Below are 16,611 nucleotides of genomic sequence, written 5' to 3'. Positions count from 1 at the left end.
TTACCCACTGTGTGCTCTCATTGCAGCCACCATGTTCATATTCTGTAAATATAATACTCCAGAGATCGATCTCTTTCTCTCCACTTCCTCTCTTGTTTTGGAGTCACACCAGGAATTGCTCAGGGCTTACTACTGACTCTGGGCTCACTCACACCCAGTATGTGATGCTGGGAAATGAATCCAGGGTGGCTGTGTGCAAGGTAAGAACCCTACCCACTGTACCTGCTAGCTCCAGAGTATTTCTCCCCTCTCTTTATGTAAGCAGTATCTTCTACTTCTTGAAACTTAAATATACGCAGATGATTACAGTAGCACCTAACAATCATTTCTTTAAGATGGCTAAAAAGGAGTTTATATCATGCCACAACTCATGTTATTTGGTCTTGACTGTAATTCTGCTTTTATTATCTAAGTGCTTAAGATCAAAACATTAGTGACACATGCCTTTTATCACTGATGGGAAGCACATTAACGTCAATATTCAGTTACTTCTCATCACTTCCTAACCAAACAGTCTAGATACTTTAATTTGCAATTCATCCTGAGAATCTTACTAAAACATAAATTAGATTCTTCCATTCTTCTGCTCAAAATTAATCTGGAATGGATGAAAAGCTCACCAGTAAATTAGTAACATGATGTCAACAAGAGATAAGCCTATAAATTTGTAGCTGGAAAATAGACTAGTTTACTTTCTTCTAGCTTTAAAGACTACAGTAAGTCTTTTCCTAGGAAATGTGATGAAAGTTGATGGAAACATTCTATTGCAAAACGGAATTCTTCTCTAAACTATTAACAAAATAAAATCAGGGTCAGATCTAAGAGTACATGCATTCCATGCTGAATACCCAAGTTCTGTTTCGGGCACCAAATGATCCTGGAACATCTGGAGCTCCTCAGGGCTTAGTATTGCCTCTGTATTCAGGAATCACTCCTGCCAGGCTTCAGGGACCATATAGGATGCCAGTAATTGATCTCAGGTTGCTTGTGTACAAGACAAGCAACCTACCCACTGTACTTCCCTCTCTGGCCCTTATGTTGTAGCTTATGTGTTATTCATCTGTGACACCTAGGCACCTTTATCAGTTAGTCAACCATACAAATAATGAAACTAGCAGTGGGCCTCTCAACAAATGCAAACTTTAATGTAATGTGTAAAACACCCCATCCTACATAAGCTAACTTCTGAAGTAGCATTTCTTAGCTTTTCAAGTAGCCAAGAACCCTCTTGCTTTTCTGAAGCATAGCAAATCAAGTGTTTCATCAGAACCTAAAATTCTCCTTCTGAAATACACTACAGTATTTCCCAAATCCAGTGATATTCCAAAAGAATTTTGAAAAGAGGCTAGGGAGAAAGTACAGAGATTAGGACACATGCCCTGCATGCACAATACCCAGTAAATCCTCAGAATCTGAGAATTGGAGTGGCTCTGGTTGTCTGCAGCAGCACAACCCCCACACTAATCTAGCCAAGCATGCTAACTTTCTCCTTAGTATCACTTATAAATTCACATACAAAAAGAAGGAAGGAAGGAAGGAAGGAAGGAAGGGAGGAAGGGAGGAAAAGAAAGAAAGAAAGAAAGAAAGAAAGAAAGAAAGAAAGAAAGAAAGAGAAAGAAAGAAAGAAAGAAAGAAAGAAAGAAAGAAAGAAAGAAAGAAAGAAAGAAAGAAAGAAAGAAAGAAAGAAAGAAAGAAAGAAAGAAAGAAAATGTATGTGCCAATGTTGATAGTACAGCTGGTAAGGCACAAAGACATCTCTCTGGGACAAATCTATTAAATAAGCATTAATGAACCTCCTTGTTCCCAAAACCCAAATGAACTAAGGCTATCCAACTACCATGTTCTCTCTATTGGTCTAGTAGTCACAAGGGAAAAACATTAGCTATATACTGTGAGTTCTTTCCCTCCAAAGTACCCAACAAAATCTCATGATAAGTAGTCTATCTCAGTCATCTTCCACTTGGATTCAAGCATTCACAATGATAGCTATTTTCTCTTATAGTTCTGGGGCAATTTTCTAAGATCTGACCTTAACTGAAATACAAAAAACTTCACAGGACATACAAAGATCTTTATAAGCAACATTCCTTCCAGTTATAGATGGCTGGTATTTACACCCCAAAGCTATAACATTTTATACTTAAAACAGTATTAAGACAAAGTTTACAATACAGTATATTCATTAAAATAGATGCAAAACACAATATAGATTTATTTTTCCACAACTTAATTTTTCCTTTAAAGTACCTTATAGATTCAGTTTTCCAATGAAACTATTCCAGCCTACCTGAATTTTTGGTCTAATTTCTGAGCACAGCACATGCAATTTCAAGCCATTTGAGTCACACCCCTTAACAACTCTTACCTTTTAAATCACCTCCAACCCCAACATATAATACAAACAGTAATACTTTTAATTCAAAACAATTTGAATTATTTTTACTGTATCCTATCATGAGATGATTTACCCAAGTTTTAATATTAGTGGTGGCTTTATACATTTTGCAGTAATTGCCCACAACGAAAGGGCAAGAAAACATGCAATAGTAAAATAATTAAAATATGGCACTGTGCTAAGTCCCATTTCATCATTAGTCAAGTCACAAAGTTCTTACGTTACCACATATATCCTAATATAAAATTATGTCTATATTTAAAAAAGAAAAAAGAAATGTCACTGACCCTATTTAACTAATGAATTGTAGGAAGATATTTTTTGATTTTATAAAAAAGTGTCTATTACAAAAATAGATCATTGAAAAAATCATTTTCACCAATGTTTGCCAGATTGAAAAAAAATAAGCCTCTTTTAAAACATACCTGTCATAATAATCCCGTTGAAAGTCATAGTCCAAATCAAAAGAGGAGCTGAAAAATAAATACCAACGAAGGTTAATTTGGAGCTGCTGATGTTGTTTAGTTCACAACAGCAGATGGGGGGGAAAAAAAAACCCCATGCTAAACAACACAATAGGTCAACAGATCAACATGGACTAATCCCTAAAGTTAAAAAAAAAATTATCACTGGATAGAAATAAATTTACACCACTGGACATACAGTGGTGAAAAATGTCAATTTAGATGAAAGTCAAAATTTCAATGCAACGTAATAGCTAGAGTAACAGTGGGGGGAAAAAAAAAGCAATAGCAAACTAAACATTTTTACATCACACTCCTTCCCTACTCCCCAGCTTCTTCAGAAGCTAAACAACTCCTCTTGATTTCAACTTATACTACAAATAGAAAATATTCTCTACTGGTAAAAGAAATATCTCAGGAATTTTAAAAATTCTCTGGGAAAAAAAGGTTAAAAAAGAGGCACATTAATGTAAAATGTATAAAGCACTACACTTTTACACAGATAAAGCATATTACAATTAACCCTCCCCACACCAAAAAAAAAAAACCAAAAAAACAGAAGATGCCCACTGATGGACACAATGCAGTTATAAATAATAAAGTTCCGGACCTGAGTAGAGGGGACGGAGAAGGGTGTTCTGGTACTGACCCGTACATCTCCGCTGCAGATCGTTTCACACCTGCTTTTCCTCGGTTCACTTTTGGCTCTGCAGCCAGATTAATGTCTGGGGGGGGAAAAACACAAACCACACTTTTAAGGATGGGAGCTAAAGAGGTTGTGGAAACCACAGCTTTTGCAAGTGACTTGGTGAGATTTCCTTTTCCCTATGGCATTTAACAGACTAGAATTTTCTCAAGGACGAGAAGAGCACATTTAGAGGACATGTGATAGATTCAATTACTAGTTCTCTATGTTCAGAAAGCACAGCCAGGCATGATCATTTGTGTGCAGGGACAGGATGGGGAACAATGGACAGGGGGTGAGGAGGTGGGAGTGGAGGGGGGAGTGTTATTGGCCCACACCCAGAAGTTTGCAGGGTTTAACCTGGTTAACCAGGAATTTCTGCTGGTGGGCTCAGGGAACCATACAGGATGCAGGAAATCCAAACCAGGTCTTCCTAATGCAAGAACAGCACCCTACATGTCATACCATCTCTCCAACCAGCTAAGGATTCCCTAAGCATTGCTGGTGTAGCACAAAAACAAAAATTAAAAAAAAAAAAAGTTCTTTCGTTTTACTAGCACATTTACTACAATGTGAATAAAGTGTAAATGATTCATGGTCACCACATTTCCAGAACTGTTTACAAGGATCATTACACTCAAGTTAATTTGGTAGCTTCAATCCCAAATACATTTATTTAAACTTAAAAAAAATAAGATCCGTGGGGCAGGAGCAACAGAATTCAAAGGAATATGGAGTATGTTTTGGATGCAGAAAACCTTGTATCACACTATTAGTTGGTACAGAGCAAATCACCAGGGTGTGCCCCAAATACAAAATGAAACATTATCAGGCTGTCCCAAAGGTGCAAAAGTTGTGACTAAATGCTAATATAAGGCCCTAAGTTTGATAACCATGCTGACCTCAAAATAAACTATATAGGGGCTGGAGAATAGTACAGTAGGTAAGGCACTCACCTTGCACAGAGCTGACACGGGTTCAACCCTGGCATCCCATTTGGTTCCCCGAGATCTAACAGGAATAATTCCTGAATGCAGAGCTAGGAATAACCCCTAAGTATTGTCAAATATGGCCCTCCAAAATAAATAAAATGCTATCTCTAGACGTATGGACAATTTAAGCTTTTTAAAACCAACAATGGTCAATATCTAAACCTTCAAATATAAACACATTTAAAATTTTGACGTTTTTAGCTCTAAATTTTCTATCTTTGGTGGCTACTTTAAGGTTCCACTATGAAGACACAAAATTCCTTTGTGAGCACTAAAACTCAATTACATAATACCTCTTGTATGCAGACCAATTGCTGAATACCCATTAAAAGATCTTAAAAGTCTCAAGATTACATCAATAAATATACTGGGGGTTGGAGCAATAGTACACAGTGGATGGCAGCTTGCCTTGCACATGCCTGATCCTGTTGCAATTCTCAGAGCCTCATATAGTTCCCAGCCATATCAGGAGTGATCCCTGAGATCATAGGCAAGACCGAGTATAATCTGAGCACCTCTAGATGTAGTACAAAACCAAAAACAAAACAAATAAAAATACCAAGCCATTCATATTAGAAAAACTAGTCAAATTTGTAATTAAAAATCCTTCTACTTTCCAACATTTCACAAAATAGTTAAACAGTGACAACATAAAGTCTAAAAAATGAAAGAGAAACTTTACCAAGATAGGAACACACATGAAGTCATAAAAATGGTCATGTTAGGTAAGGTAATGTGAATCAAAACCAGTTTTAGGTTGTCTGTTGGTCACATAGTTATGTATTCTCAAATACAAATATTGCATGGGATCTTCTTAGATTACATTTACCAATGTTTATTATTCTTTATTCATTGGATAAGACTTCTAAAATCGTGTAAAATGCTGATGAGTCAAGTCATACAATTTGTATTCTACAAATCAAAGAATTAGTTTTACTAGAAACTAGTAATAAGAATTAAAAAAAACACAAAAAAACAGGAGACCACCCAACCACACTCAACTGTGCAGAGGGCTTACTCCTGGCTCTGCACTCAAGGATCACTCCCGGAGGACTCAGGGTACCATATGGTGTGCCAAGAATTGCACTTGGTCAGCTATATGCAAGGCAAGCACTCCCATGCGCCTTCAGGTATGGCATAATTTAAAAAAAAAAAAAAAAAAAAAAAGCACCCAAATTTACTGTAGTTAATGCACTATTTTCAATGAATACAAAAAAGCGATACACACAAATCAAATATCAATGTATTGAAAACAGTAAACAAATCATAGAAATCTTCATAACTGTATTTAAATTTATAAATTTCCAGTGATCCAATAAACCTAACAGACTGCCAATGAGAACTAACTACTACTATTCAATGACATAGGATGGATGTGTATGTGTGTGTGTATCTCTGTGTGTGTGTGTTTTATTGGATATACTACAGCAGGTAAGGTGCCTTTCAACTAATCTGGGTTCCATTCCTGGCATAGGGTTCCTGAGCCTTCCAAGAGTAATCACTGAGCAGAGCCAGAACTAAGCCTAATTGGGTGTTGCCTAAAGGTAAAAAGAAACAAAATACTACCAGTTTAGCAGCATTTATGATTCAAAACCATTAGTATCTATTATACTTGACACAAGGGAATACAACCTTACCACATAATCAGCAGAAAAATTAATTTCTTTACATCAGTAACTCTAGTAAGATTTTTGAATTTTTATGGCCTGAGGATCTCTAACCCCCGCGGATTACACTTGTAAATGTGGCAATAAACCTAACAAAGTTTTTATCAGGCTAAATGAAAATCACAATGCATCAATATTTCAGATTAAATAAAAAATATTTCAGATCAATTAAAAAAATTGTTTTTAGTTTGTTTTTGGGCTACATACAGTTGTACTCAGGGAACTATATGGGCTGCCAGAGATGGAAGCTGGTTCCAATGCTTGCAAGGCAAAATGCCCTACCTGCTGTACTATTGCTAGGCCGCAGTTTTAAATTATTTCTCAGCCACACCCCGTTATGCTTAGGGACTTTAAGGACTTGGTATTGAAAGGACAATATCCAAACTAAGCTTTTAGCAAGAAAAGCAAGTAAGTCCAAGTCCACTTCTCCAGCACCAGACCATTAGTTTTATTATAGAGAGAGAAAACACAAACCAGAATTTAAAAAGAAGAAAATTCACTCAGCTCTTACCTAAAACCTGGCCAGCAATCATTCTGCCATCCTCTCCTGCGACAGCAGCGCGGGCATTTCTCTCATTAACATACTGAACAAAGGCAAAGCCCTTATGAACAGAGCAGCCAACAATTTTGCCATATTTTGAGAAGATTGCCTCCACATCAGACTTCTTGACCACCAGAGTATTCAGATTCCCAATGAATACACGGGAATTCATGGAGCGAGGGTCTGTCTTGTTGGTAACATTGCTGGCCATTATCTTTGATGATAAGGTTCCTCACGTAGTCAGAAAGAACTGTAAGTGAAAAAACAGTGATTCAGGTGAAAAGATGAATAACATATTCCATAAAACTTTTTCTTATTTTCAACCACTGTGACCAATCAACTTAAAGGCAGCACACAACAGCAAGCATATTATTCTTCAGAAATTATAGTACTTAAATGTATCCTTAAAGAAAATTACTCTTCTCTATTCCAAAAGAGCTAGACTACCGTGGGAAAGGGGTTTGGGAATTATGTGTCTAGTGGAAACACAATTTTCTTAAATACTAATTCCATGTGACCCTGTTCTGAAATGAAATGCTAAAGCACATCAGGAATTGATAGCTATAGCTATTTTTTTTCTTTTTTGTTTCTCAAATGCTGAGTATTTATCAGTAACTTACTAACCAAAGTTGTCATTCATCTTACCTCCAAAATAAACTCCCAGTTCTATACCAAATTGTTTTTTAAAAGTATTAGGTATAATTGACACCAAATATAAACGACTTCATTATACAAAGGGGAATTAAACGAAATTTATTCACTTTGGAAATGGTTCCAGGTTCTTTTAATGCACAATATACATACAAAACAAAACTGGAGGGGACAGAGACATAATATAGCAGGTAGGAGTTTGCCTCATACTTGGTGGACAGTTGAATACCTTGCACACCATATGAACTTCTATTACCAGGAGTTTTCCCTGAGGACAGAACCAGGATTGAGACCTGAGAAGTGCAAGGCGTGACCCAAACAAAAAAAGATAAAATAAACAGAACCGGAACGCTTAATATTGAATGGTGATGATGATAAACTTGTAGGTAAAACACAGTGTGTATCAAGATAACTAGAAAAACCAGTTAAGGTAGCTTTCCAAAAAACCTTTTCAAAACATAAATGTTACAAAGAATCCCTCCAAATATAACAGAACTCCAAGTATATTACATCTTTTTAAAGTAAAAACTTTAGTTTTCTTTTTCTGCTGTAACAATTCCAAGCAACAAACTCATACATGAATCTCAAAAAGTCAAAACAATACCCAGTGTCTATTATGTATAGTAGCTTTAGTGATGGCAAACTTGCTCAAAAAGTGGTAAAGTTCATAAATGATAGCTTTCAACTGTGCTTAATAAATAGTAGTAAAAACACCTTTTGCTTATCACTAGCTGTATGATGGGAGACATCACTTTACCCAAAATCAGACCGTACTTATTACAAAGCAGTAGTAAGTAAAATAGGATAGTAATGGATTAAAGACAGACCCTTAGATCAATGAAACTGACTTGAATATCCTGACTTGAATATACCAGACTCTCAGGTACATGATCAGTAGTCTTCAATAACGGAGTGAAAAGATATTAAGTGGAGCAAGGAAAGCCTTTTCAACAAGTGGTGTTGAGAAAACTGCTGAGCTACATGCAATAAAATAAATTCATACCTCTAACGCCACACACAAAAACCCAATCAAAATATATTGAAGAATTTGATACTGAACCAGAATACATAAGGTACAAGGCATTGAAGCTAAGGCATCTTCAACAATGAAATAACACTGACCAAGCAAATAAAGCAAAGATAAATTGAACTACTTTATATTAAAAGTATCTTAAGTTCAAAGGAAACAATGACCGGAATATAAAAAAAGCCAACTAAATGGGAAAAATTAAGCACTTATCTGATAAGGGTTTAATATCCAAGATACATAAGGCACTGGTAAAACTACAAGAAAAAAACATACAACGCCATAAAAAAAAAAGGGAGATGAGATAAACAGAAGCTTCCTCAAAGAAATATAAATGGTCAAAAGGCACATGAAAGTGTTCTACATTACTAGTTACCAGGGAGAGGAAAAAATCAAAGTAACAATGAGGTATCATCTCATGCTACAGAGACTGGCACAACCAAATATAACTGCCAATGCAGGCATGGAGTAGAAATGGACTCTCATTCATTGCTGATAAGAACGCAGATTGATCCAGCCTTTCTGAAAACCAACTCACATTCCTCAAAAAAAAAAAAAAAAACACTCTAGAAGCTGAGCTTCCTTTTGACCCAGCAATACCACTCCTAGTACCTAGGGTGGTCCAAAATAATAATAATAATAATAATAATAATAATAATGCAGAAGTCATCTGCACTCCTATGTTCATTCACTGCGGCACTATTCATAACAGCCATAATCTGCCAACTCATAAGAGCAGATGAGTGGATGAGAAACTGTAATACATCCACACAACGAGACACTACACTACACTGATGTAAGGAAAAATGAAGTCATCATGAAATTTGCATATGTGGATACATGCACTACGCTGACTGAAGGACACAGAATGACTGAACTCATTTATGGAATTAAAAAACCCACACAACATAATACCCAAAGAGTAGAAACTAGGGGCAGGCAGTCTGGCCCATGGTAGGAAGCTTGACACAAAGGGGGAAGGGAATGCAGTTAGGAGAGAGAAGAACAACTATGATAATGGTAGTTGTAAATGATCACTCTGGGCAAGAACTGAGTACTGAAATGAGGCGAAGTGATATGCATGACACTCCTTCAGTAACAGTTTTGCAAACCAATGGATGAAAGGAAAATGAGAAAGAGAGCATTGTGCCATAGAGGCAGGTTGAGGGAAAAATGGAGACACTGGTAGTGGGAAATGTGCACCGATGAAGGGTTGCGTGTTAGAACACTGTGTAACTTAAACTCAACCATGAACAACTTTTTGACTTTCTATTGCACAGTGATTCAATTTAAAAAAAAAAGCACCGATTTCAGAGGCAATAGACTTAAAAGCTTCAAAAACCACTTTTGCCATCTAACTCTTCTTGAATTTAAGAGTCTTGGTTTCTATACTCTCTTTACATTAGTCACTTAGCAGCCTTGCAAACAATGTTTTGAGTACCAAATGGTCAGGGAAATTGCTCAAGGTACAAGTACACATACTTTGAATGTGGCAGAGTCCAGTTAAAAGTTCCGCATTTCGGGGCCGGAGCGATAGCACAGCGGGTAGGGCGTTTGCCTTGCACGCGACGACCCGGGTTCGATCCCCGGCATCCCATATGGTCCCCCAAGCACTGCCAGGAGTAATTCCTGAGTGCAAAACCAGGAGTAACCCCTGAGCATTGCTGGGTGTGACCCAAAAAGCAAAAAAAAAAAAAAAAAGTTCCGCATTTCACTCTCATGGTTTGAGGAATTGCATGCCTTCTGCTAGCACTACACTCGGTTTAGATGCCTCCAACCCAAAACTCACTTGTGTGTCATTAAATCACTTCAAGACAGCTTACTGGCAGTTCTAAGATGATCCCTCAGTTAGGACAAATTAGTTTCTCTCAATGTTGGTAGGAGTGTCTAGGGATTTGGCCTATAATCCTTAACCTTTCCCCTCAATCTTTTTCTTAAAAAATAAGATCCCCTCTCCCCCCAAAAGTCAATCACTCCTGTCAGATTCAAGGGATCAAGTGGGATGCCAGGAATTAAACCCTGTTTGACCAGGTGCATGACAAGCACCCTACCCACTATATTATCTTTTTTTTTTTTTTTTTGCTTTTTTGGGTCACAACCCAGAGATGCTAAGGGGTTACTCCTGGCTTTACACTCAGGAATTACCCCTGGCGGTGCTTGGGGGACCATATGGGGTGCCGGGGATTGAACCCGGGTCGGCCGCGTGCAAGGCAAATGCCCTACCCGCTGTGCTATCGCTCCGGCCCCTATATTATCTTTTTAGCTCCTTCTCCTGTTTCACATTTTATCTTAAAGCTACAGCACAAATATTATAGTGCAAGTCTTACTTCACAATCAATTTTCCTGAGCATTCTTGAGAATTAGCTTAAAAAAAAAATCAAAGCAGGAGCCAACCCTGGTTGGATCCTTGGTACCCTACATAAGCATTGCCAGGAGTGCTGAGCCAGGAATAACAGGAGCATCACCAGGTGTAGCCCCAAAACAAAAATAAGTAAGAGCAACAATGCAGAAGCTATACATGAAAAGTATATTCTTAAGTATCAGAGGTAGCAACAGACTGAGCATGTGCTCTCCATGGTAGGCCAACATTACATAGCACCACCTAAACACTACCAGCAGTAGTGTCAAAACATTGTTCGAGCCAGAGTGATAGATAATATAATGCTGATAGTAAAGAACTGCACTCAGCTGATCCAATCAATATGATATGGTTCCAAGTCCCAGCAGGAGTGATCACTGAGCACAGAGCAAGGAGTAAGCCATGCGCACTGCCAGGTATGACTCCAAGCAAAACAAAATTGAAACCAAACCAAAACAAAGAAAAAGGAGGGTAAGGAAGATACATTATAAAAGCCTACCTGGGCAGTTAGTAGAGCAGATTGCTTTTTCTGGTTGTTTACAAGACACCATAAATGCAGAGGCCAGAGTCCTATTACCTGGATAAGATGCTGCCTTGAAAGCTGAGGATCTGCATTTGATCTCTGGCATCCCATATGGTACTAGGCATGGTCTGGAGTAATCTCTGCACAGTTAGGAATAACCCCTAAACACTGCCGGATGTGGCCCAAAATCAAAACAACATACATAGAGCCCAGTGATGCTGCTCAGAGGCAGATCCTTCACACCGTATGTGTTACACAATGGTACAAGGCCCAAAGACAAAACGGGAAAAAAAGCTTCCCTTCCTAACATGAAGAACATAAAAACCTTTTCCAACTTGTCACTGCATGGTCTGCTGAGCCAGCCCAGCAATAATGACTGACTCTGGACATCAAGGTCACCAGGTTTTTAACCTGAAGAAATACCAATTAGAGGGCAGGAGGGACAGTACAGCGAGCAGGGTGTTTCCCTTGCATGCGGTCGATCTGGATTCAATCCCCAGCATCCTATATGGTCCCCCTGAGCACCACCAGGATAACTCAAATGGGGGTGGGTGAAGGAAGCAATTAGAGAATGTGAAATCTGCTAAAAGACTTTTTGAAGAGGTGTGGGATATGGCACATTCAGCAATGCTCAGGGGTTACTCCAGACTCTGCACTCGGGAATCACTTCTGGAGGTGGCTCAGGGGTCATATGGGATGTCAGGGATAGTTCCAGGGTCAGCTATGTACAAAGGCAAGAGTTATACTATTTCTTAGACTACAAACAGACTTTTAAATAACAATACTGTTGTGATATTTGCACATCCCCCCCCAAGTCAACGCTCATGATTTACTTACCAACAACTCCCATGCTCTGGAGACCTTAGCAAGATGGGTATTTAAGTCAGGCCTCCTGTAAGCTCTATTTATTTTCTAAAAAGATCCAGTTTAAACATTCTATGTATTTCTCTTAATTTTCTAAGTACTGCATAATTCCTAAAGATAAAATTAACCTGTATTAATTTTTCTGATCAGAATCAGTACTGAAACAGTACAAAAGGGGTAAAAATCTTGACAATGCAGACCACTCCAATTCAACCCCCGTAAACAGAATACAAGGAGGGCCCCAAGCACCTCCAGTTGTAGCCTAAAACTCCCAAAAACAAACCCAAGAAAATTTTAACAGAATTTTAAAAACTTTAATGCTTTGCTATTATAAGAATTTAAACAATAGTGGACATGTGTGAAAACTATTATGTTCCAAGATTCTACATATTATTTAATAAATCACTGGATAAACCATGTAATAAAAAAGTGGATTTTGTCTTCAGAACAGAATTTCACAATAGTAAGGTTAAGTGAAACAGAATGTCTATTTCTATGATTTACTGGATAGAGTAACTTAAATCTCTCGTCCAGGGGTTTAGTACATGCCTCTGTGCAAGTACTTGTCCAGTATTAAGGCCCTGGGTTGATTCTCTATATTACATTAGCAGTCCCTGAGTTCCTGCACTTACTACCCAATACCAATAATGAGTTGTACTACATACTGCTTTTTCATTGAAGATTCTTATGGTTTGGGAAGGAGGTGTGCTAGGCCATAAGTGGATGTGTAATGGACTACTCCTGGCTCTGTGCTCAGGAAATGGTGCTGGAGAACTGTTTGGAATTTCATACAAAACAAGAGCCCAGCCTTCTATACTATCTCTAAGACTCCTCATTCCATGTCCTTTTCCATGTGACTTTTATCATTAGAAGCTTATCTTGAGTAAATAGTTCGGTATAAACTACTGAATTAGTATTAACATCTGATCATATGTTTTATGCTGAAGCAAAAGGTACCAAAAAGCAAGACATGCCTGATTCCTGGACATAGAAATGTTTCTATTCCAAGCTCTACCATACCAGATACACAAAACCATCACACTTTCAACTATACCAGAGTATTTAATTATGGCGCTGAGATATGACTAAAATAAGAAACAAAAAAGTAGTCTACCATGTATTCCAGGAACTCTCAATCTGAGCATAGTCACATAAGCTTTTAGTTAATGTAACTCCCTTAAGGTAGTTCACCTTTGAATCAGGGAAATCAAAATGACCTGAGTATCATAAATATCAACTCATAATTACAAAAAAAAAAAAAGGTGGGGCTGGAGCGATAGCACAGCAGGTAGGGCGTTTGCCTTGCACGCGGCCAACCCATGCAAGGTTCGAATCCCAGCATCCCATATGGTCCCCTGAGCACCGCCAGGGGTGATTCCTGAGTGCATGAGCCAGGAGTGACCCCTGTGCATCGCTGGGTGTGACCCAAAAAGAAAAAGAAAAAATAGAAAAATGAAGCATTTTCTAGTGCTGTTACTATAAATAAGAAACCACTCATAATCCATACAAAATATTTCACTTGGATCTAAACACAGGGAAACAATAAATGTGTAATCTGATCAAACAGGTCTCCTTAAAAAAAAAAAAAAAGGCGGGGAGGAACCTAGGGATCAATCAGTGCTATGACACCTGCCTTGCTACCATTTTGATTCCCAGCCACAAGTACAAGTTTTACAATCCCACTGGCTGTTCATATCCATGTGCCATAAAATGTGTACAGTTATGTACAAATACACGGCACACAACCCCCTAAATGAATTAAAGAATTTTTTCAAGCATCAAACCAAGTGCCTGATCCCAAATTACTCCAAAAACCAAAGGGAAAGGAATACTTTTATGCAAGACACATATAATATTTCCAGTGGAATCTAAATGGCATCAGGGATCCTTATCTGAGCAAGCACTGTGGAGAGATAATACAGATAGGGCATCTGCCTTGCACACAGCAGACCTGGGTTTGATCCCTAGGCTCCACATATGGTACCCAGATCCACAAGGAGTAATCCCTGCAGGCAGAGCCAGGATTCTTAAGTCCTGAGCACAGCTAGTATGGTCCAAAAAAGAAAATAAGTAAAACATGGTGGCAATCTTCATGAATAGCAGCTTGAAGACTTTTTCTGCGACTGCAGAATATAAACCCCATTATGTGAGAACAGTGAAATTTGTATTATCAAGAGAGACACTACCACAGGTACTGTCTTGCACACAGTCAACCCAGGTTCAATCCCCAGTACCATATACGGTCCCCCATAAGGACTGCCACAGGTAATCCCTCAATAGAGCCGGCGTTAACACAGCACAGGCTATCTAGGGGTGGTGGGGGTTGGGCCACATCCTGAAATGCTCAGGGCATATTCCTGGCTCTGCAATCAGGAATTACTCCAGTGCTCAGGAAACCATGAGATACCAAGGACTGAACCCGCGTTTGGTCCCATGCAAGCCAAATGCCCTACCTGCTCTGACTACTACACTTCTTAACATACTTTAGTAAATTTCTTAATCTGCAAAGTGTTAGTTTATGGCCATCCTACAAATATGTTATCTACAACTTACGCCAAGAATGTACACATCTTTCTACAATCCCCTGAATAGAAAACTGGAAAAGCTGAGTGTTACTCTACTCAAGAGGAACTCCCAAAGAGGGATATATAGTTCAGAGATAGTGTGCCATGCCTTGAATATTGAGGCCCGAGTTTGATAGGCAGGCACTTTACCACTGAGCAACAACCTCAATCTTGGAATCATCATTTTTAAAATGGTCCCTTCATCAAACTCTTCAAAGCCTAACTCAAAAGCAGCTCAATAAACTAATGTCTGTGCTTGCTTGTATGAAGGTCTGTACCCTACTATACCATGAGCACCACTAGGTATAATTAAAGAAAAAAAGTGTGTGTGTGGAGGGGGGATTCCAACAAACAGCTATTAACATCTGCTTTCTCTGAAAACATTTAAATTATTTTATTCAGGGGCTGGAGCGATAGCATAGCGGGTAGGATGTTTGCCTTGCACGCGTCCAACCCAGGTTCGATTCCCAGCATCCTATATGGTCCCCTGAGCATCGCCAGGAGTAATTCCTGAGTGCAAAGCCAGGAGTAACCCCTGTGCATTGCCAGGTGTGACCCGAAAAGGAAAAAAAAAAATTTATTCAGAGGCCCTATACCCCCACAGACCCTGGTTGAAACCCACCCCACCCTGCCAAGCAGTGTCACTTATCACCCAGGAGCATAATAGCTTACAAGGTGCAGCCAAAATTTAAAAACTATATATTAAAACAACAATAGGAGCTGGAGCAATAGTACAGCGGGTAGGGTGTTTGCCTTGCATGCGCCCAACCCAGGTTCGATTCCCAGCATCCCATATGGTCCCCCGAGCACGGCCTGGGGTAATTCCTGAGTGCAGAGCCAGGAGTAACCCCTGTGCATCACCAGGTGTGACCCAAAAAGCAAAAAAAAAAAAGAAAGAAATCGAATCAGGGGGCTGGAGGCTGGAGCAATAACACGTGACCGACCCAGGTTTGAATCCCAGCATCCCATATGGTCCCCCGAGCACTGCCAGGTGTGACCCAAAAACAAACAAAAAATCAAATCAATGTATCTTGATGGGGAGACTACATATTGAGGCACATGCAGATTTAAAAAAAAAAAAACCCAAAACCCAAAACAATGTAATACAGGTTACTATTTCTAACCCAACAAGGAAAAAGCACGAATACTCAGTGAATTTAACATGCGGAAAAAATTTTCTTTTAAAAAAATTAAAGAAGGGAAACCATAACACCCAAAAGGAGAGAGAGCAAAAAGGAAGGCCCTGCCACAGAGGTGGGGTGGGCGTGGTGGGGACAGGGTGGGCATGGTGGGAGAAATGCAGGGACCATTGGTGGTGGTGGAAAATGGGCTCTGGTGGAGAGATGGGTACTCGACCATTATATGACTAAAATGCAAGCACGAAAGCTTGTTAAGTCTGTAACTGTACCTCACGGTGATTCACTAATAAAAAGTTAAAAAAAAATTAGGGCAGGGGGTAGGAGTGATAGTGCAGTGGATAGGCATTTGCCTCACACAGTCAACCCAGGGTTCAATGCCCCGGCATCCCAATCCCATATGGTCCTATTGTATCAAGAAACACCAAAAGGCAGGGAAATAGCATTGAACATAGAAAGGACATAGGGCATTCCTTTTACTATTTCATACTTTGCAGTTTGGGCTTCTGCTACCAGTAAGCAATCTGCCCCATCACAATTACACTTAGAACAAATAATCATTATTGTATGACAGATCTCTTAAAATGAAAAATTTTAGATGTGTATCAACAGGACATGAGATAGTTTAGGAGCTTGCCTCACACTTAGCCAATACAGGTTCAATCTAAGGCAACAAACAAGGGTCCCCTGGGCCATGCCAGGAGTACTCCCTGACCCAGAGGCAAATATAAGCCCTAAGTAGG

At 38.9% G+C, this 16,611-nt stretch overlaps 1 protein-coding gene and 1 long non-coding RNA gene across 12 annotated transcripts in view; both read right to left on the bottom strand.

Annotated features, from left to right (window-relative positions):
• LOC129403382 (uncharacterized) overlaps positions 1–16,611 on the bottom strand; it is a 116,144-nt gene that overhangs the window by 14,795 nt on the left and 84,738 nt on the right. The window lies entirely within an intron of this gene.
• HNRNPC (heterogeneous nuclear ribonucleoprotein C) overlaps positions 1–16,611 on the bottom strand; it is a 45,687-nt gene that overhangs the window by 14,795 nt on the left and 14,281 nt on the right. For 5 of the 11 annotated variants that reach the window (XM_055130775.1, XM_055130777.1, XM_055130774.1 and 2 more), the window contains 3 exons: positions 6,715–6,994; positions 3,470–3,584; positions 2,821–2,868 (listed from right to left, as the gene is read on the bottom strand). In XM_055130775.1, the coding sequence (XP_054986750.1) occupies positions 2,821–2,868; positions 3,470–3,584; positions 6,715–6,955 (404 nt within the window). In that variant the 5' untranslated portion in view covers positions 6,956–6,994. The remainder of the gene's footprint in view (positions 1–2,820; positions 2,869–3,469; positions 3,585–6,714; positions 6,995–16,611) is intronic. The other 6 variants (XM_055130779.1, XM_055130781.1, XM_055130780.1 and 3 more) reach the window with 3 other exon arrangements.

The sequence above is a fragment of the Sorex araneus genome, chromosome 3 (assembly GCF_027595985.1).
Source record: "Sorex araneus isolate mSorAra2 chromosome 3, mSorAra2.pri, whole genome shotgun sequence".
Lineage (NCBI taxonomy): Eukaryota > Metazoa > Chordata > Mammalia > Eulipotyphla > Soricidae > Sorex > Sorex araneus.
Note: the sequence above shows the minus strand (reverse complement) of the source record. Positions and strands in the feature narration are given on the sequence as shown.